The 22,717-nt window shown below is 43.0% G+C and overlaps 1 protein-coding gene across 6 annotated transcripts in view; it reads left to right on the forward strand.

Moving 5' to 3' along the window:
* Window positions 1–22,717, forward strand: part of LOC140738735 (semaphorin-3A-like) — a 269,718-nt gene that overhangs the window by 169,113 nt on the left and 77,888 nt on the right. For all 6 annotated transcript variants that reach the window (XM_073066471.1, XM_073066473.1, XM_073066475.1 and 3 more), the window contains exon 5: window positions 9,522–9,641. In XM_073066471.1, coding sequence (XP_072922572.1) covers window positions 9,522–9,641 — 120 coding nt within the window. The remainder of the gene's footprint in view (window positions 1–9,521; window positions 9,642–22,717) is intronic.

Raw genomic sequence — 22,717 nt, forward strand, 5'->3', positions numbered from 1 at the left:
AACTGAATTTGTACTAAGTATCATCAAGGCATATCAGCTAAATCTGAATTCGCCGGAGAGAATGGATAAGGATGGGAAATTCTTTTCCACAAGACATTGGTAGAACATTTGTCTTTTTACCATAATTACTAATGCTCAACTTCTCCTAATTCCCTTTCATTGATTGAATTTAAATTCCAATATCCTATGGTAAGGTTTGGGCTGTGAACTTAGATTCATTATTTACAAGTTCAAGTTTATTGGCATGCAACCATATGCATATTTGACAAATATTGTTACTCTGGGGTGATGGTTCAAAACACAGAACACATAATCACACACCTTGTATAGTTACAACCCAGCACACGGAGTCACAAAATAATGTTAGGACAAGTCTCTGAGTGACACGGATAAAGTGTGAGGAGCGCCTTTATGTAAGACAGTACAATGTTACTGACGCTGTTATACTAAAAGAAGCAGTTGTATAAATATGTGAAACAACAGCAATAAAAGATGAAAAGTGACCGGTGCAGAATGAGGATGTGTTTGTGAGTTGGGAAGAGGTGGGTGGGTGGAGGCACGACTTTCAGACAGGATGTGCATGACAGCAGGGTGCTAAGAAGACAAGTACGGAATTATAGAATTTAATGGCTCATAGGTTTTCAGTGCTTTTTGGCAATGGCAGCCATCTGGAGGAATGGGGACATTATGAGCCTGTGGTAGATCATCTGACAGAGGTAATAAAGATGATTGAGTTAGCGGAGAAGGAATGAATTCTCTGGTGCTGGCACCCAGCAATAGATGCAGGAAGTTAAGAGCCAGGTGCCTCTGGGTGGTTGCAGGGAGGAAGGCTGGTAGGTTTTCTTCTTGGCCCACCATCGGGGAGCACGTAGGAGCAGAATTAGGACATTCAGCCCATCAAATCTGTTCCACCATTTGATCATGGCTGATTTATTATCCCTCTTGACTTCATTCTCTTGCCTTCTCCCTGTAAACTTCGACACCCTGACTAATCAAGATCCTATCAAATCTTCACTCAACTTTTGCTAAGTAATTGGGAGCATGTTATTATAAATATAAATCTCGACAATCTGAAATCCTAGTACCTGCTTATCAGAAAATGGAGATTTAGAGCTGATGATTGCAGCACACCATGGCTGCTTTTAGTAACTTGTGACATAAGGAATGTATCTGAATAAACCTTTCCACAAGTCGGTTTTCAGGGAACCCTATTCCCTCACAGTATTTATTTATTTACTGACCAATTTACTTATTGATTGATCGATTGAGATACAGTGCAGAACTGGCCCTTCCGGCCCCTTGAGCCACGCTATCCAGCAATCCCCCGATTTAACCCTCGCCTAGTCACCGGACAATTTACAATGACCAATTAACCTATTAACTGGTACGTCTTTGGACTGTGGGAGGAAACCAGAGCATCCGGAAGAAACCCAGGTGGTCACAGAGAGAACCTACAAAGCCCCTACTGGAAGCAGCGGGAATTGAACCTGGGTCACTGGTACTGTGAAGTGTTGTGCTAACCACTGCACTACCGTGCCGCCCCACGGACAGACTGAATGCGATTGGGCAATTCTTCTGTCAGTCAATCCCAGTATCCTCATTAGTATGTCTGAAACTGATGGGCCAAAGGGCCTGTTTCTGTGCTGTAGCACTATATGATTCTATGATCTTAATCAGAACTTACGAATGGCTATTTGACATACACTTCATTTTTTGTGAGAAGGGTGCCCTTATTTTATTGGGAGAAGCTATTGTAGTTTCTTCTGTCTCCACTCTTTCAGAACTTTGTTCACTGGCTAAACTGACTTTGGTGAGCAGTCTTACTTCTGGCTTCTGCCCCCTTTCTTTCCAGTCCTGAAGAAGAGCCTCGGCCTGATGCGTCGCCTGTTCATTCTCCTCCATAGATGCTGACTGAACTGCTGAGTTCCTCCAGCATTTTGTGTGCGTTGCCCTGGATTTCCAGCGTCTGCAGAATCTCTTGTATTTCTTGTTTTTACAGTCTATTGTGCCACTTGTGGCTTGTCGATGTAGTGGGCCGTCAGCAGGGACTCCAGTTAAAATAGGATTTTTCTTACCTATCTGTCAGCACTCTTTTCTACAGTAACTTAAGCAAAAGATAATTAGGTATTTAATACTTGTGTTGTTTTAAGTGGTTTGGTTATCCTTTGAGCTAAACCCAAAGGTGTAAAGTACAGAAATACTGAAACCCATTGGAAGTAAGAGGGTGACATTACCCCTGATGAATATTTCTGATGTTAGCAGATTTGGGGATGTTTCCTTGGATTTCTGGAGTAGCAGTGGGATGTTTTCTTCTCTAAAGTAGAGGCATCGGCCATTGTGAACGTAGACGGAGTATGACTTGCTCCACTTCCCTTAGCGCTTGTCTAGGTACCCCATCTGGGTTGGATGCATTCTGCGGGTTCGCCCTCCCTCGCATCGACCTCAGTGACTGAAATCACGGGTTCTTCGGGGCTGTGGGAGTTCGCGATGACTCCTCCACGCTCTGACGATCAAAGCAAGCATAGAAAGTATTGAGCTCATCTGGAAGCGAAGCCCCGTTGTCAGTTATGATGCTTGATTTCACTTCGTAGGAGGTGATAACTTTCAAGCCCTTTGTTGATAACCAAATGACTGACAGATGCCTAGGTCAATAGATGATTAAAAAGGTGTTTAATCACAAGGCTTCCTCAATTGGCTATGTTAATTTCACTAATTGGTTGCAAGCATTCTTTTTACCCATGTCTCTCGTCAACACTGTGCCACCAAACATCTGTTTTCCAGACTGAGAAACCTTTTATTAATGCTCATTCCAGAGGTAAATATACAGCTGGAAAACATTAGAAACTCTTTGAGAAATTCAGAAGCAAAAGGAATGATACAATTGTTGGAAAAAAAATCTGCATTTTTTTCTTTCCGCTTGAAATTTTTGTAGTTTAATGTGTCAGACAATTGATTTCTAAACCAAGTTAGCAAAGAGGGCGAGTTCACAGCTGGTTGTTTGGAGTCTGCCAGAGTTAAGTAGAGTAATTGTCAAGCGACACTTCCTATTGCTTCTAATGAAGTGTCCTAGATGTGAGTGAACTTTCTTCTTCTTTATGGTCTAAATGGTTTGCTCTGTCTCCCAAAACATTCTGTTTTAAATTTGGATTCCCAGCTTTTGTCAAAGGGTTAATTGTTAGATGTTAAAAATGAGAATATTGGCCTCTGGGGAAAAGGCTGAAAAATACAAATGTAAGACCTAATTCCAAATTGGATCCAACCTGCCATCTCTGGGTTGAATGGAAGGAACACAAGAGCCAGGGGCATAAGACTCCCGGGAGAGAGATTTTTAATTTAAATATTTTCATCAGTTTGGCAGTCACTGAGTTAATCTGCCTTAAATGTTTAACCTTGCCCCCAAAGTTTCCCATACGTCAGGAAAGGGCAGCAGTTCCAGGGAAGTGAGAGCCATTCTGGGGTGAAGGTATCGGAACAGCTGAGGGAAGTACCTATGAACACTATTGAAATGAGCTTCCAGGGGAATTTTGATAAACTCTCTTCAAACAGACCGCCAGCTAAAGTGGAAACACATGGCATCAGCTGAAGGCCAATTATTGAGCTCGTTAGGAAACTGTCCAAGAGGCAAGAGGGATGTGCTCAGATCCTGCAGGATGTCACCATGTTTCTCCATAAGGAGCCCATCCTGTGCTGTCTCCAGTGTTAGTCAGAGGGTAGAGAACATATAGGAGAGAACAGTCTGCACAGGAACCAGCTCTTCATATCTGTGCCAAATTGAACTAATTCCTTTTGCCTGTACAAGATCCTTATTCCTCCATTTCCTGCACGTTTATGCTTCTGTCTAACACACTTTTGAATGCTACTATCATAGAAATGACCAATTTTGTGCCGGTGTGTATCAAGTTGTGGAGCTGAAAGGAGAAATATGAAGTGGAATTGTTGGAAGTCCTGAACAGGTCAGTCAGGTGAGGCCTATGAAGAGAGGAGGGGCTTCAGACCATTGGTCAGAACTTCCTCGGTTGTGAGAAGCTAAAGTCGTAGAAGTCTGGAGAATGGAAACCCATGCTGTCGGTGACTGGAATGTCACAGACAATTGCACAAAATCATCTATAAGGCAAACACATTTCTAACAAATTTCTAGCGATGTATCATAGCGAGCATTCAAACCGGTTGCATCACATTGAACTTAGAACTATCTGGTGTGGAGGGGCCACAGAATTGGAAAGAGCTGCAGAGGGTTGTAGACTCAGCCAGCATAATGGACATCATCAAAAGAAGAAACCTCAAGAACGCGGTCTGCATCATTAAGGATCCTCAGCTTCCAGCACATGCTCTCTTCTCATGGCTATCATCAGAGAGGAGATACAAGATCCTGAAGACCCATATTCAACACTTTAGGACCATCTTCTTTCCCTCTGCATTCAAATTTCTGAATGGACCATGACCCCAGGAGTGGACCATGTCTTACACTGTATGCTACCACAAAATGACACATTTCACAACATAGGCCAGTGATAATAAACCTGATTCTGAACATAATGCATACTTTAAGTGGGATGTAAAGCAAAGACCTGCAGCTCCGGGCCTGGTTAGACCATACCATGACCACTGAGAATCTGAGATCGACCTCAAACGATGGACGTAGCAGGATGATGCTGGGACTCAAGCATTATCGAGGGAAATTCCACAACCAGGGTTGAGTGTCAGTCATTTAGGAAGTCGTGGTGAGATAATTGAGCCTTTGAAGGTGTGAAGTTTGGAAGGAGCTAAACATTTGCTGACTAGTGTATAATCTAACAGTTAAAAGCAGCGTTTCAGGAGAAGACATGGGAAGGACAGAGGAGGGAGGAATTAGAGATCCTTATCTATAAACAAGCAGCGGTGGTCTCCCTCCTCCAAAGTCCTGTTTCCTGAATTGCTCCTTATGCTCAGGGTCTGCTCTCACCAGGGTTTGGAATTTCTCTTTCTTTACTTTCCAGTCCACTTGAAGCTTTGTCTTTTTGATGACCTTCTGCTGAGTTCCTCCAGTACTTTCTGTGTCTTGATCTGGGATTATTATATTCAGATATAACTCCGGGCTAGTATTGATAGCTTAGATCAATGAGCAAATGAATTGGTGAGAGTGTCTGGTTGTTGCAATCAGTCTTATCTGGAATTTACTTAAAACAAACTAATATAAAGATTATTTTATTGATCCTATTAATATTCACCAATAGAATGACAATGGACTCAGCACACTACCTCAACTTTTGCTCTCTTTTAGCACTACTTATTTAATGTATATATGCAGTATGTATATTTCTATTGTAATATGTAGTTTTTTATTATGTTTTGCACTGTACTGCTGCAGCAGAACAAGAGGTTTCATGATGTCTGCCATTGATATTAAACCTGATTCTGATGGAAGGTGAAGAATGATTTAATTCCAGCATTTCAGAACAGAACGTTTCTGTGTTTTTCCTGAAAAAGGAATGAATGGTTTAATCTATCTGCCATGGTGCTCACCCAGCTGCTTTTGTCCTCTTCTAATTTGCCTTGGTGTTAAACATGTTTTTACAGATGTATACTTGTTTTTATAACTGACCAGAAAAGCTTGTCTGACACTGCTTAATCAGTGCTGGAGATTAGCCTGTGCGATAACTCACAGGACTTTACGTGTGGGCTGTCAATAAACTTCATGATTAACACAAATCCTTTCCAAGCCAATGCATTCCAATTATCATTAAGAAAACTTTCTTGACGTTTTATGAAGTGTTGGAGGAAACGTTTGGTATCTGCCACGGAGTAAAACTGCTCCCTCAACACAAATGAGCTTGCTACTGCCTTAGTTCACCTTGGGGTCCAGGGCGGGAAGTGGACAGAAATCGCTCAAAGTGACCAATTGATGACACTCTTTAAAACATACCCAGCCAATAAACCTTGTTTCAGCAGGGTGCCAATGATTACACCACGTAAAACCTCGGGGAGGGAAAGGACGGTACCTGATGTAAAGCAGCTGAGCAACTCCCAAGAACTTGTGTTTTCCTGTTGGAGGTCAAGATTTGAAGCTGTTTCAATTTGCAACAACCTATATATAGAACCTAGAACATAGAACAGTACAGCCCTTTGGCCCACAATGTTGTGCTGATCTTTTAACCTATTCTATTATCAATCCAATCCATCCCTCCGTTTCTCGATCATCCGTGGGCCTAGCTAAGAGTTTCTTAAATATCCGGAATGGATCTGCCTCTTCCACCGGCCCTGGCATGGCGGTCCACATTCCAACCACTCTCTGTGTGGAGAATTTAACTCTGACATACCCCTATGGTTGTTGTGATGCATCGGCCGGCGCTTGCCGTTTCTTTAGCATTTGTCTGTTTTTTACGAGGCTGAGTTGCTAGCTCGACGCTCAACCCAGCACAAACGGAAAGCGTGACAGAAGTCAGCCTGATTCAAACCCGGGACCAGGCACCTCGAATGCCACGACACCACCGGCCAGCTATGGCATACCCCTACACCTCCCTCCAATCTCTTTAAAAATTATGCCCTCTCATATTAGCCATTTCCACCCTGGGAGAACGTTTCTGCCTCTTATCATCTTGTTTTCCTCTCATCATCCTTCCCTCCAAAGTGAAAAGCCCTAGCTTGCTCAAACTATCCTGGTAAGACATGCTGTCCAGTCCAGGCAGCAACCTAGTAAATCTCCACTGCACCCTCTCTAAAGCTTCCACATCCTTCCTATAATGAGTCGACCAGAGCTGAACACGATATTCCAAATGTGGTCTAACCAAGTTTTTATAGAACTGCAACATTACCTCCTGGCTCTTGAATTCAATCGCACCCCCGCCCGCCTGGACTACTGAAGGTCAACACACCATACACTTCTTTAACAACCCTATCAACTTGCAATCAAATACTACCCGATCCATTCATGGGAGATTTCAATAGAGTTAGCAGTTTTCTTTTCCAAAGAAGTCTAAGAAGTATTGATACGTTAGTGTAATTGATCATGTCTGTGACCCCTCTGCCTACATTATTCTGTGGATCACTGCACCTACTTGACAAGACTTTATTACCATAGCACCCTTGGCCTCACATTATCAGAGACACACCCTATCCATCTCTCCTCAACCCTCCTCCTTTGCATCTTCAAACAAAATTGGTTTCTCTTTGTCCCAGTTATGATGTAGAGTCTCTAACCTGAAAGGTTAGCTCTGTTTCTCTCTCCACAGAAGCTGCCTGACCTGTTGAGTGTTTCTCTTTCCACAGATACTGCCTGACCTGTTGAGTGTTTCTCTCTCCACAGATGCTGCCTGACCTGTTGAGTGTTCCTCTTTCCACAGATGCTGCCTGACCTGTTGAGTGTTTCTCTTTCCACAGATGCTGTCTGACCTGATTTTTCCGATTTTTCTTCTGTATTTGCACCATTTCCAGCATTTTGATTTAGATTTGCAGATGAGGGTTACCAGAGACCACATAAGGAGCTGTGTTGTTGAGGCTGCGATTTGGGGTGTAATGTCATAGTTACTGTAAGCAGTGTTCATTGAGGTGTGAGTGAATATGTTGCTAACATGTAATTCAGGAGAAGTTATGCCCCAAACTCCATCTGGCCGTCAATGACTGGGATGGAATGTGCGATAATGTTGGTAATACGTTATCTGTAAAAGATGCAAGATTACTAGAGTGTTGAACATAGAACACTACAGCACAGAACATGATGTTGTGCTGACCTTTTAACCCACTCCTATATCATCCTCCATTTTTCTATCATCAAAGTGCCTACCTACAAGTTTTTTGAATGTCCTTAATGTATCTATTTGCCTCTAACGCCCCCCTGCTGGCAGGGTGTTCCATGCACCTACCACTCTCTTTACAAATAACAACCTCTGACATCCCTGCTATACTTTCCTCCAATCACATTGAAATTATGCCCCCTGTTTTCTGTTTCAATAGTTTTTGGAGAACTGCCCAATCAGTAAGAACCATGGGTGAATGATTGGGCATCAGACACCTGCCAGACTGTTGTGTTTAACTGGTATCAGTCTGTCATGGGTTGGAATCGTTATAGCCTTGATACTGGTTCTAACAAAAAACTCAACAAGGGAATTAGGAACTTGGCCAAGGTACTATTTTTAGTTGGGATTTTTTATTGTTTCATTTCCATGCTCTTGTGTGTATCATAAATAACAAGAATGCTGCCTTGAAAATGCAAATTCAATGGAAGCTCTTTGTGATCCTGTCACCCTTCACGAATGTTGTCACGGTATCTTGATAGCTTTACACATTCACTGAGTTATCTTCAGCTCAAGGCTTCAGCCGTTGCTAATCGTCACCTACAGTCAGCTGACTGCTCTGCTTCCCCTGCCAGGGAAGGTTACTTGTTATTTTATAACTGTGTGCACTGATGCAAAACACAAGACAAATAAGAGTTGATTTTCTTATTGTCCTTGTTTGTAGTGTGAATCTTGGCGAGTTACGGGTGAGTTTGAGTGCTGTAATGTTGGTTGTACTGTGTTATTGTTGCTCTTTGTTCAGTGTTCTGGGCTCCTCTTGTTATGCTGAGATCCTTCCCGGCAACCCAGCTCCAAGCCTGTCGAACAGCTCATCTACACTAACACAGGTCCCTTTCAATGGTCTCGCAATCAGCCGCGGAGCTATAAATATTATTGTGGCACCATCGCCACACATTCCAGAACTACCTGGGACGTTTCCACTGTAATAGCAACCTTCTGTGCAAATATACCACAAGTTTTCAGAACTTCACAAAAAGCACATTTCGCTAATTTAAGACCAAAACCCAGATGGAGTTCAAGGTCTGCAGAAAGATCCAAAGTAAATTTCAAATTCAAACTAAGTTTGATGGTGAATTTATTATTAAAGTACATGTATGTCACCATCTACTACCCTGCGATTCATTTTCTTGCAAGCGTTCACAGTAGATACACGAAAGACAATGGAATCAGTGAAAAACTACACACACCGATGTGAAAAAGAAGACAAACAATGCAATAAATAAATAATACTGAGGATTTTGTATCCAGACCTACTTGTGATCCAACCCCACATCCAAACCCACTTTTGAACTGAGTCTCAGCTGCTCCATAATTCACCCCGTTAGCCTCTTCCTGATCACAATAGTTACATCCTCCAGTTTCAAGTTCCCAAGCTAGTAAATAGATTAATTGGTATAAGCAACAGCCCCACTTCCTGAAACAAAGCTGCAGAGAATTGATATGCCTCATGTTATTGTGATTGTGCTTGTTTCTGGGGAGCGATGGTCAATGAATTCATCAGGAGGTGTCCTTTATGCTTCCTTCACTGTGAGTCAAACCTGACATCCACAAACACCAGTTCCTAACCTCCCGCACTGATAATTTAAACACAAGAAGCAAGGTTGCCAATATTCAGAGAGAAGCTTGACATGCTTTACAGAGCATGGGGTGACAGCTCCAGAAACATTCAGCGAAGTCCAATTTGAACTGAAGTCAGTTTGAATGTAATGACTTGGAGTGGTGACTGAGTCCCTCTCTTTACCTCTCACACAGAAAGAATGTGCTAATTTCATCCGGGTTTTGGAGCACTTTAACCAGACCCACCTGTATGCCTGTGGGACGGGAGCCTTCCACCCTGTCTGTGCCTACATCGAAGTCGGCCATCCAGCTGAGGTAAGACCTCTGTCTATCTCCTTGTTTCCTATGTTTCTCTTAGTGAGGCAGGCTCTCATTATTGTCCAAGAAGCCTGGCTGTCTCCCATCCCCTTGTTTCCCTGGGAGTTTAGATATGTGAATGACCACACTGGAGCTGGTGAATGCCACCAAGTAATTGGTCTCCTAGTCACGTGAAGCTCTTCATTGTTGGTTTTCACATGTCATTGCCAGCTTACCATTGAACAGTGAGCATAACACTTCTTTTGCACTGTGTGATTTTGTAATTTGTAATAATTTTATGTGTAACACTCACTTCACCTAGGGGCTTAATATAGGGGGTGATAACCCCCTGCCCAGCCAAACTTAAGAAATCTCGTTTGGGTGGATGCTGCGCGATGTGTCCCCTGCTACAAATCAGTACCCCGAAATAACAAACAGTACACAATATGTGATTAAACAATTAAGCTTTATAGCTCTTACTTTGACTATAAGGAAACAAAATATAAACGGAAAAGGGCCCAAATCTCATTAAACAGTCATGTGCACACAAAGTTGCAGCTCACGCAGTCCAGTAGTTCTTCTTCCACCTTCGATCTCCTCCGAGCGTCACTGACCTTAGGACCCCAGCTCCGAGTCCACCCTGTCCGGTGGTCTACCAAATTTCTCCATTTGTGTCTTCGCTCTTCATCTCTCTGTCTCTCTCTCTCTCTCTCCCTCTCCCTCTCGCAAAAGCCCGCAAGAACAACTGCTTCCTGAATCACAAGACACAGCAACAATCTGTTATTGGCTACCCACTGAATTCCAAAGTCCCGTTATCTCTAGTCATAGCCCAAACATTGCTGCTACAGAGAAACCATTACCTTAGCAGTGGAACATTACGTTAGCCTTAGCAGTAAAACCTTACAGCATGTTACATATGCCTTTTCACCGTACTGCTGCTGCCAAACAACAGATATGATGTAATCTAAATCAGAGATAATAAATGTGACACTGATTTTGAGTTCTGGAGCAGAGACCTGGTGAACACAGGGGAGTCAGGCTGTAGAGGAGAATGAGAAAATTGTGAAAGAAAAAGGATTAACCAAAGGGAATGCTTTGAGTTTTGGCTCACAGAGAGGGGTTGACATCACAAAGTTGACAACACAAGGCTTGAGTTTTGGCTCACAGAGAGGGGTTGACATCACAAAGTTGACAACACAAGGGTTGAGTTTTGGCTCACAGAGAGGGGTTGACATCACAAAGTTGACAACACAAGGCTTGAGTTTTGGCTCACAGAGAGGGGTTGACATCACAAAGTTGACAACACAAGGGTTGAGTTTTGGCTCACAGAGAGGGGTTGACATCACAAAGTTGACAACACAAGGGTTGAGTTTTGGCTCACAGAGAGGGGTTGACATCACAAAGTTGACAACACAAGGCTTGAGTTTTGGCTCACAGAGAGGGGTTGACATCACAAAGTTGACAACACAAGGGTTGAGTTTTGGCTCACAGAGAGGGGTTGACATCACAAAGTTGACAACACAAGGGTTGAGTTTTGGCTCACAGAGAGGGGTTGACATCACAAAGTTGACATCACAAGGCTTGAGTTTTGGTTTATGGAGAGGGGTTGACATCACAAACTGACATCACAAGACTTGAGTTTTGGCTCACAGAGAGGGGCTGACATCTCAATCTGATCAACTTCCTTGCATGGATATAACATGCTGGATTCTTCAAGTGCACGTGTCAGCTCCAGCTTGCTGAGGTTGTGGCAACGATTTGCTAGCCTTAGAGGGTCTGATCTACAGGAGATATTGCCTGACTCTTTTTGTTCTTTTTCTCTTTTCTCAGTTCCTTCTTAGTTCCCTGCCAGCTTTTGGCCCCTCGCTGCCACGTGGCCCCTCTCTTTGCTGGCAGCCCAGTGCTGGTGTTGAGTCACGCTGGTTGATGTGGAATAACTGCAACCTCGTAGAGATGCAGATGTGCCGCTGCACCTCAGATAAATCCGTACATGGTCAGATAGTGCATGGTGTTTGGCTGACAGTGTACTAATTACCCCAAAATGGCAGGACACTGTCACTCATAGTTCAATCTGCTTCTTTTTCCATTGAGGTTGTTCACTGAGGGATATTTAGGTGATCACCAGAACAGAACTTCCCAATCTGGGGTCCACTGTTAATGGTAGGTGTCCATGGTATAAAAAAGGTTGGGAAAGCCTGCACTAGAGGGTGGTAATAGGGAGGACTGCTAACTCCTAAAGTTCACCTCTTCTCTACGGCAGCACGGAACAGAAATAGAAATGGAAAATCTGCGTTGCTATAGCACCTCCCACAGCTCTGGACAGTCCAGACAGCCTCACATGCAATCAGCTGTTTGTTCATCCGTCGGAGGACAAAACTCCTTTCTCTTTCTTTGAGTTTCTCACTCCTGGCTTGGGAAGTATATAGTTGTCATGGCAGCTGGAGAATTTGCCCTGCCAGTCCGGCACTCGGCCATCCCTGCACTGCAGGTCGGACTGGAACTTTGTGCTGGGGTAGAGAGGGACTGAACCTTGACTGCACCTCAGGACCACCCGTTGGCAGCTTTGGCCACTGACACAGAGGGGATGTGTGTGACAGTTCCTTTGCAGTGTCTTGTGGTGATAAGCCAGCCATCTCCAGCATCAGTCTCAGTTACAGCGAATGGCTCAGTAAGCCTAAATTAGATGTAGTTTACTGGCCGTGACTACTCACTGTGAAAGTGCTCACGGAATAGTTTTCCAGCTTACAAAATGTCTTTAAAAATGAATCTATCTGTAACCTCTGCAGCTGAGAGCTTCCAGTGCACAACCCACTCCACAATGTCGCTTCATCCACATGATGGTGAGAAAGTCATTGACTGCCAGGTGGAATCCTTAGTAAATCCCATCATAACAACAAAAGTGGCAAACAGAATAACGACACTGGAGTCATAAGGAGACGTAGATGGCAGAGCACACACTCCAGGCACAGGCCAGATGGTAACAATATACACAGGCATTTTTAGAACATAATTTAATATTACTGAGGCAGTACACTTCAGCCCAGTGTGTCCAACCCACAAAAGAGGAGTATGCAGGCCATTTGGAATAAGAATCTGGATAACTAGCATTGCAAAATTCAATTAATGTGGCTCTCAGAGAAGGATTTGTTTCAACGATTATAATGCATGACTTAAAAATTGAAAGAGCAAGAGAATGCATCTTGATCCTCTGCCAAGACAGTCCAATTATAGAAATAATCTTCTAATTACAGGTGTGATTAATATTGCAGAGGGGAAAATTTCCATTAAACATCTGCTAAGACGATGCTGAATGTCTGAAAGACTGATCTGTGGCTTCCAGTTATCTACTTGGAATTAAAAACGTTTGTAACTGGGTTATCAGTATTCCAGTCACTCTCTGCCACAGGTGTTTTGTAAATGTGATATTGAATCTTAGAGCCATAAATTAAAGTTCTGAATCCTCTCGTGGGGAAGAAGAGACCACAACTGAAGGAAGACGAGCAGTTGGGCAATGATCATTTGAGGAATATCAGTACAGATTTCCATCATTCAACGCTCCTGCCACTGTCCTCTGAAGGAAAAAGCAGAAGCTAAGTACTTTCGGCTGGAAGATGATATTCAGAGCAGTTCCTGCCTTCCAGCTTCCTCCCAGGGACCCAATATTTTGTCTCTACAGGGAGTTATTTCACTGATGTATCGAGATCACCCAACAGCAAGCAGCTCCGCAGTATCTGCAGCCATCAGCACCTGGCCCATAGACAATGCCATCTGTAATAAGTTCCAACAGGAGAGCGCCTTCCCTCCTGTGAAACCATGTACAGATTAAAAATACAAATACCTTTCTCAACATAAGCATCATCTACAATTCACCCTTCAGAAAACCCGGGACGAGCACGTCTCCTCCTTGTTAATGAATCAACGTTCTAAACCAAATTTAATGATTGATTTTATTATTATGCAAATAGGAAGGAGAATCACCCAAAATGAATCTCAGCAGCTGCTTCTGCCTGTCAAACTCAGTGATTTACTGGAGCGTGTAATGATTGCTGTTAGCCTCATGCTCTCTGTGCACTAGGCTGTAAACAGAATTAACTTTGCCACTCAGCACTAAGTCCAATGCAGCCTGCCTCCTGGCTGCTGCTGGGCCAGCCCTTCCTGAACACAGTCCACAAATTTACCATATTTCATCCGTGATCGTGTCTGCTTATCCAAAAGAAAAAGTTAAAATCTACAAAAGCTGTGCCATTGCGAAGAAGTTGTCCAATGTTGTTGTCCTGAGATTTGCCAGAAGACAACTCCAAGGGACCCCAAACTCTTCTCTCCAACGTCCTTGTCTGAGACTAGCCAGATATTAGCTCATAGGGACCTCAAACTCTTCTCTCCAATGCCCTTGTTCTGAGTGTAGCCAGACATCAGCTCCCAGGGACTTCAAACTCTTCTTGCTTTGTTAATTCTTCCATCGTTTCTCCTCTGATTACTTATATTCACACTCAATGGCCGCTTTATTTGATACCTCCTGTATTTAGCAAAGGGGACACTGAATGTATGCTCGTGGTCTTCTGTTGTTGTAGCTCATCCACTTCAAGGTGTGATGCGTTGTGTTCAGAGATGCTCTTCTGCACACCACTGTTGTAATGCGTGGTTATTGCAACATTTCAAGTTCAAGTGCCTGTCAGCTTGAACCAGTCTGACCATTCTCCTCTGACCTCTCATTACTTTCACCCACAGAGCTGGTTGCTTTCTGTTCTTTGCACCAATCTCTATAAACTCCTGAGGCTGCATGTGTGTGAAAATTCCTGGAGGTGAGCAGTTTTTGAGATACTCAAGCAATCCTCTCAGGCAGCATCAATCATTCCGCAGTCAAAGTCACTTAGATCACATTTCTTCCCCATTCTGATGTTTGATCCGAGCAGCTGCTGAGTGTCTTGACCATGTCTGCATGCTTTCATGCATTGAATTGCTGCCACATGATCAGATACTTGCATTACCGAGCAGGAGTACGGGTGTACCTAATGAAGTGGCCAGTGAGTGAAATTGCCTCTGTTATTAAGTACATTCGTCCTTGGTCACTTGAGGGCCTGAGCTATAAGTAGAGTTTGGAGAGGCTAGGACTTCCTGGCAGAGGGGGGGAAGAGGAGTATGAAATCATGAGGGGCATGGTCAGGGTGAATGCACACAGCCTTTTGTCCCCAGGGTCAGACGATCAAGAACGAGAAGGTACAGGTTTAAGGTGAGAGAGAAGAGATTTAATCGGAACCTGAGAAGTTTCACACTGATGCACCATCAATAACTCTCGGAGACTGGAAGTGAACGATAGGCTTTTATTAACAGCAAAAGGGAGCACGACATCTTGAAGACTGAGGGAGGAGCAGTGCCTCCAATCGCCTTTATACAGGGGTCTGTGGGAGGAGCCACAGGAGCAGTCAGCAGAGGGCCGTGTCCAGACAGGTATACATCGTTTACCACACACACAGACTGTGATCAGTATATAGAATGAGCTGCCAGAGGAAGTGGTTGAGGCAGCTACATTAACAACATTTAAAAACAACTTTACAGGTACGTGGCTAGGAAAGATTGCGGGCGATGTGGGCTCAATACAGAAAGATGGCCTCGATCTGAGTTTTGGTCACTATGGAGTGGTTGTGCCAAAGGGCTTACTTCCTCGCTCTATAACACTATGATTCAATATTAACAACTTCTGTTTATATAGCGCCTTTAACATAACAAAAGTGTTTCAACCATGTCACTATTATGTTACCAAACAAAACATTCAAACACAGAATGTTTGGACAGGTGACTCAAGCTGAACAAAAACCTCAGTGTTAATAACACCTTAACTGTGGAGCGAGAATAGCAAGGGAGAGTGACATCCGAAGTTTGCGGTCTGAGTGCTCAGAGGCACAACTGAGTAACGCTCCAAAACTGGTTAACAATGAGTTTATTTTTATTTTTTAATAAGTACACTATACAGGCAGATTAACAAATTACCTTTCAGTCAGAAATAATTCTGGCTTGGGTGATGTGGTGGCGCAGTGATTAGTATAACGCTGTAAGATCAGGGTTCTGTAAGGAGTTTGTACGTTCTCCCTGTGACTGCATGGGTCTCCTGGGAGTGCTGTAGTCTCCTCCCACATTTCAGATGCATATTGATCAGGGTTAGTGAAGTGTAGGCATGCTATTCTGAGCTTCCACCTACACATCCCTGGACGCTGATGCAAACAACACACTTCACTGTGCATATGTTTCGATGTACAGGTGACCAGTAAAGCTCATCAAGCTAATCCTTCAACCAGTAAAACCAGCTGGTCAGAACTTTGCAATGCTGGGATCCGGGGTTCTGTGGAAGAGGCCAGGATTAGACCAGCCACGACCTTATTGAATGATGGAGAAGTGTCACTTTCTCATGTTCTTCTGTCTCCTCGTGGTCCGGTTTTGCTTATTTTCCATTTGAGGCGACTTCATTATCCTGAGCCTATGCACCGAGCTTCACCTTTCTTCAGTAGATACACTTCCTCGCCGTGTCAGCGACCTTGTTCTGTGGCAGTTTGCTTCCTTTAAACAGCCCCTGTGATTGCTGAAGGACAAAGCGATGTCTCCTTGCTCCTCTGGACCAGATTCCAGCTCTGCCTCACCACTCTCAGCCACTATTGTCGCCTGTGGCCACACTCTGCACAGTAGCTCAATATCGACAGGATTACAAATTATATCTGAGATTACAAATGCTAATCTCAGTATCTCTGAGACTCAGAACCAATTACTGCTCCCTCAAAGGAACACAAGACAAGCCATGAGTGAAAACAAAATTGGATGATGTTATGAAAAATGGAGGATTTTATTTTGCATGGGAAGTATAAATTTATTTAGTAATAAGTTGTTTTACTTGGCAAACCATACAGTCTCACTATGGAAGTTACTCTTACACATTCTGCTTACAGTCTTCTGTTGTGGTTTAGTGTTCATTTGCATATCAGAGGTGACTTTGCACACATTCCTTCTGCCAAGGTCTGAGAACACTGACAGTCCTCACAGGGCTGAATAAAATCAGAGATTAAAGACCCTTCCATTACTGTTCATCCACTTACTGTCTCTGGCAACACTAAGCATTTAATTTAGTTCACCAAGCAAAGAACTACCGTCATGTGGAACAGGTAATCAACAAGGTGAAAATTAAACAAAGCTGTTTCAGAGCAGGCAGGCGGGTAGCAGAGTGCTTGTTCGGTTCATTGGCCATCCAGGTTAATTCTAGTCAATAGCCAGTTACTTGATTTCAAGGAGCAATAGATCCTAATCCAGCCCTAAGCAATGAACAAATTTACCCAGAGTTTTCGCTACAGATTACAGTTTCTGCATTCTCTTATGTCTATCTGACCTAACCCTAATCTTGACCTTCGTCTTCTCCATCCTTAAGTTATTCTTCTGTTGAATTGTCAGAACTAATGGGAATAAAGGAATATCCTACGTTCGTTCATCTCTGGAAAAATGATGTTACTAGCTTTAAACTGAAATCCATTTCATCAGTGTAACAGATTGAAATGATGATGTGATGGCCTTTATTATTTCTAACCATGAGCACTTGTCCTCCACTGGTTAACTTCCCTTCAGTTTTTGTCTGGTTGTGTTGTCCCCCAGGCACCACTGCACCCTATCACTGCAGTTACACAGTGAGTGCACCTACTGGGTTTTGTTGGCAGAGGAACCATTCATCTGGAAAAACATTTAGCTAAGTTTATACTCTGGTCTAACTTCTGATGTTTTGTTTGGAGTGAAAGAGGATGAGAGGTGACTGGAGGGAGGTATGCAAGATGATAAAGGCGTAGATCATGTGGACGGCCAGGGACATTTTCCCAGGGTAGAAGTGTCTAATATAAAGAGCCAAATTTTAAGGTGATTAGAGGAAAGTATAGGAAGGATGTCAGATGAAGTTTTGTTTTTACAGAGAGTGGTGGGTGTGTAGAACACCCTGATAGGGCTGGTGCTATAAACAGATACATTAGGCACATTTAAGAAACTTTTAAATAGGAACATCTTTAGGGAGCAGTGTCTCAGAAAGGCAGCATCCATTATTAAGGACCTCCAGCACCCAGAGCATGCCCTTTTCTCATTGTTACCATCAGGTAGAAGGTACAGAAGCCTGAAGGCACACACTCAGTGATTCAGGAACAGCTTCTTCCCCTCTGCCATCTGATTCCTAAATGGACATTGAAGCTTTGGACACAACCTCACTTTTTTAACATACATTATTTCTGTTTTGCACATTTAAAAAAAAATTCTATTCAATATATGTAATTGATTTACTTGTTTATTTAATATTATGTTTTATATTATTTATTATTATTTTTTCTCTTTCTTTGTTAGATTACGTATTGCATTCAACTGCTGCTGCTAAGTTAACAAATTTCACGTCACATGCTGGTGATAATAAACCTGATTCTGATTATAGAAAAACGTAGGGCTATGTAGGAGGGAAAGGTTAGATAGATCTTAGAGTGGTTATAAGGTCAGCCGAAGGGCAAAAGACCTGTACTGTCTATGTTCAATGAGTGTGGGTTTGAATGTTCCCTCCATTGTCTTTTGGTTTTCAGATCCTGACTAGCACCCTAGATTTCTTTAAAGTCATCAGCTGTCATCATTATATCACTATTATTATTAATATGATTACTAAGCTAATGGTTCAATCAACAACAGTCGTCAGAGGTAAATTCCAGTTCTTTAATGATTCTTCAAAATGCCGGGGTCGTTGACTAGTTGTGTGGAAGGAGCTTTCGGCAACCAGACTAAGTGTGTGATATATCGATAATGGTCACCAGTGCTTCGGTTGAACAGAGTAGACGATAAGATATAGGCCATTTTGGTTAACCAGACTAAGTGGATGATATATTGATGATGAGCACTCCTGTTTCGGTTAACCAGACAGCTTGAAGTGATTTATCAATTACAGCCACACTCACGTCAGGAAGTAACTAACGGAAATTGGAACTATCTGGCTTGTAATTACTATCATGCTGATAGAGATACCAGATTGTCATCTTCATCATAAAGTGATCTTCCATGAAATAAAGATCTTTAAAGTTACAATTGACTTTTGCTAATGCTGATAAGATCTTCATTTAATATAGATTTAAATTTAGAATTGCATTGACAGCTTGATTGCTGAATATTGTTCAGGAAGCTAAATAATAGTTCATCGTGTCAAAGTGAAAACTGGATGTTAAAATTTATCCAGAAATTAGGAACATAGATTCTCACAACGTAAGCCCAAGAGATATTGCAGATGCTGGAAATCCAGAGCAACACACTCAAAATGCTGGAGGAACTCAGCAGATCAGACTGCATCTATGGGGGGGATTAAACTGTTGAAGTTTTGGGCTGAGACCCGTCACGACAGGAAAGGAAGTGGGTAGTAACCAGAATAAGAAGGTGGGGGGGGGGGTGCAGGGGAAGAAATACAAGCTAGAAGGTGATTTGGGAAGCCAGGTGGGTGGAGGAAGGGGGTTGAAGTGAGAAGCTAGGAGGTGATAGGTGGGAAAGATAAAGGGCTGAAGAAGAAGGAATTTGATAGGAGAGGAGGAAGGCAGACCATGGGAGAAAAGGAAGAAGGAGAGGCACCGGGGGAGGTGATAGTCAGGTGAGGAGAAGAGAGGAGCCAGAATAGGAAATGGAGTATTCGCACAACATTTGTTATTACTGGTAGATAATCTTCATCAACTGGTTATGTTTTAGGGAACATCTTGACCAGAGAGTCAAGAATTAACTCCAGTTCCTGCCTTGGTTACATATCCAAAGAGCCTCCAGGTTATGGTTTGAAGAGAAGGTGATGCAGTTACCTCTGGCTAAGCTGTGAAGGCTTTGTCATTACATACACATTGTTCAAAGTAAACAGGGGGCTTGTCTACTCCCCCGGCCATAGACATCCTAGGACCAATGACACTAGAGTGATGTATCCGTTCACCCACTGGTGGTGGATCTGACTTCACAAGCAACTGCTCTTGATTTCAGTGGGATGATGTAGGGTGCTGGTTTACATTAGGTGACCTGCTTGCAGAGACTTGATTGCTATCTGTCTAATGATGTGAATCTCATGCACTTTATGTGGTACAGCTGAGAATAATCATGTCAGTGACTTCACATGGAAGCAGAGGAAAAATCAAACTGTCCCAGGCCAGTGTTCAGTCCAGATCTCTTCTCTCCTGGAAACACAGCAGGCTGCAGATGTTGGCGTTTGGAGCACAAAGGAACTCAACAGATGGTAATATCTGTGTGACAAGATGCAAGGTCTGAAACATCAGCTATCCATTTCCCTCCTCAGATGCACCCTGACCCACTGAGTTCCTCGCGGTTTGTTCTTTGTTCTGCAAATGGAGTCTATTTTCTGCTGTCTTGGTGTCTCTTACTCAACGTCCAGCAGTATTCGATTAAAAAGGTTCTGCTAACAATTTTGATTTCTTATCCTTAAGCAGTCATCTACTAAGCATATTATTGGCAGCAGGGTCGGATAGCAGCGAATGTAACACTATTACAGCAGCAGTGTTCTGGGTTCAATTCCATCACTCTCTGTAAGGAGATTGTATGTTCTTCCCATGACCTTGTGGGTTTAAAACTTACCTCTGTCACCCTTCCCAAACTTTCCTCCAAACAGATTAAAGTTATGCCCCCTTGTATTAGCGAGTTTAGTAGGCTAACAGGCTACATGGACGTATGGGGCGCCACAGGTTCATTGGACCTATTCCCATGTTGTACCTCTGATATAAAATGTAAAATATTCCTGATCTGGTACTAATTTCTCTGTTGCCCTAACATTATTCAAAGGAAAACCATGTTCTCTACAACAACTGTGGTCCAAATTTCAGACAACACACAAAATGCTGGTGGAACACAGCCGGCCAGGCAGCACCTACGCTCAGTCCGCCAGAAAAAGCAGGATCTCCCAGTGGCCACACATTTTAATTCCACGTCCCATTCCCATTCTGATATGTCTATCCATGGCCTCCTCTACTGTCAAGATGAAGCCACACTCAGGTTGGAGGAACAACACCTTATATTCCGCCTGGGTAGCCTCCAACCTGATGGCATGAACATTGACTTCTCTAACTTCTGTTAATGCCCCCCCTCCCCTTCTTACCCCATCCCTGACATATTTAGTTGCTTCTTTTTTTCTCTCTCTCTCTGCCCATCACTCTGCCTGTTCTCCATCTCCCTCTGGTGCTCCCCTCCCCCTTTCTTTCTCCTTAGGCCTCCCGTCCCATCATCCTTTCCCATCTCCAGCTCTGTATCACTTTTGCCAATCAGCTTTCCAGCTCTTAGCTTCATCCCACCCCCCTCCGGTCTTCTATCATTTTGCATTTCCCCCTCGCCCTCCTACTTTCATATCTCTTAGTATCTTTCCTTTCAGTTAGTCCTGACGAAGGGTCTCAGCCTGAAACATCGACAGTGCTTCTCCTATAGATGCTGCCTGGCCTGCTGTGTTCCACCAGCATTTTGTGTGTGTTGTTTGAATTTCCAGCATCTACAGATTTCCTCGTGTTTGCTCCAAATTTCAAATTAAATTTATTATCAAAGTGCGATTCTGTCACTGTCTAAAACCCTGAAATTTATTTTCTTGTGGGCATTCACTGTAAATCGAAGGAAGCACTGTAGGATCAATGAAAGACCACACCCAACTGGCAGAGAAACAACCAATGTGCAAAAGACAACAGACTGTGCAAATACGAAATAAAACTAATGAATAAATAAGTAGTGCATATCGAGAACATGAGATGAAGAGTTCTTGAAAGTGAATGCATAGTCTATGGGGACAGTTTAATGATGGGGTGAGTGAAGTTATCCCCTTCACTCAACTTCACTCTCATTCTTCCCTCTCCACCCTCGGTCCCGATGCAGGTCGAGACCTGAAACGTCGATACTTTCTTCCCCCTGCAGAAGCTGCTCAACCCACTCAGTTCCTGCAGCAGTTCGCTTCTTTGCTCCAGATCCCAGCATCTGCCCCCTCTTGCTCTGCCTGGTGATGGTGTAATTGTTCCAGTTCAGGAGTCCCATGACAGTCATGGGGATCTGATACGTTAAACAGGCAGAGATTATGAATATGGACACCGGTACCTCACATGCATTAAAAGCAGTGAACCCACCCCCACCCCCACCCCAGATCTTCTCACTTCCTGACTTTCTTTGCTGAATGGCACATGGAATTATGCTGCATCGTCTCACTAAGTCAGACAATGCTCTGTAAAGTGCCCCACTCATTCTGTAATACTCTTTTAGAGGAAGCAGCTTCCAATTCCCTTTGAACTTTGTTATCTCTCCGTATTTCTGTACCATATGGTTCCAGAAACACTTTTCCAGATGTTACGTAGTGAGCCACTTGTGAAGGAAAGCAGGAACCATCCTTATTGACTTAGTGGGTTAAACGGTCAAGTTTAATAACCTGCCTTAGAAAGAAAGAATCTAATTGTTTAATGAAGAACTCAGATAAATTGCAGTCATGGTTACGGTGTAAATCATGGACGTTAAGAGATAATTCTGATGCTTGGAGATGTCGATAAACATGGACTGAGCAGAAATCAGAGTAGGTGCATTATGTACTCCGCTGAGGTCTCAGGAGACTCGTCTGCATCTGTGCTTGACTCAATCGTGCAGATCTCTCAAATGCTTCTCAATCATTTTAATATCATTGTGAATTGGTTTCATTGAGAAAAAAATGGCACTGTGAAACAGTTATAGTTTTAATTGACCATAGTAATTGAGAAGTGATGAAGCTGTACAAATTTAAATCATTTATATCAGAATGAGATTTATTATCACTGAACCTGCAGCTCAAATTTCTCTTAGATTCAATCCTTTGGTGAACTTTACCTTGAACGCCGAATCTTAATCACAATTCGGTTTAAATCACTGACATATGTCGTGGAATTTGTTGTTTTGTGCCAGCAGTACAGTGCCACATAATGACATAAGAAATATTATAAATTACAGGAAGAAATACATTTAAAAGCTAAATTAAATCAGGGATGCAAAAATAGTGAGGTAGTGGACATAGCACAGTCCACTGGGCTCAGACTTTACCTCATCTGTTGGCTTTTCATTAGCAGCTCAGCAACTTT

This window comes from Hemitrygon akajei, chromosome 14, assembly GCF_048418815.1.
Source record: "Hemitrygon akajei chromosome 14, sHemAka1.3, whole genome shotgun sequence".
In the NCBI taxonomy this organism is placed as follows: Eukaryota; Metazoa; Chordata; class Chondrichthyes; order Myliobatiformes; family Dasyatidae; genus Hemitrygon; species Hemitrygon akajei.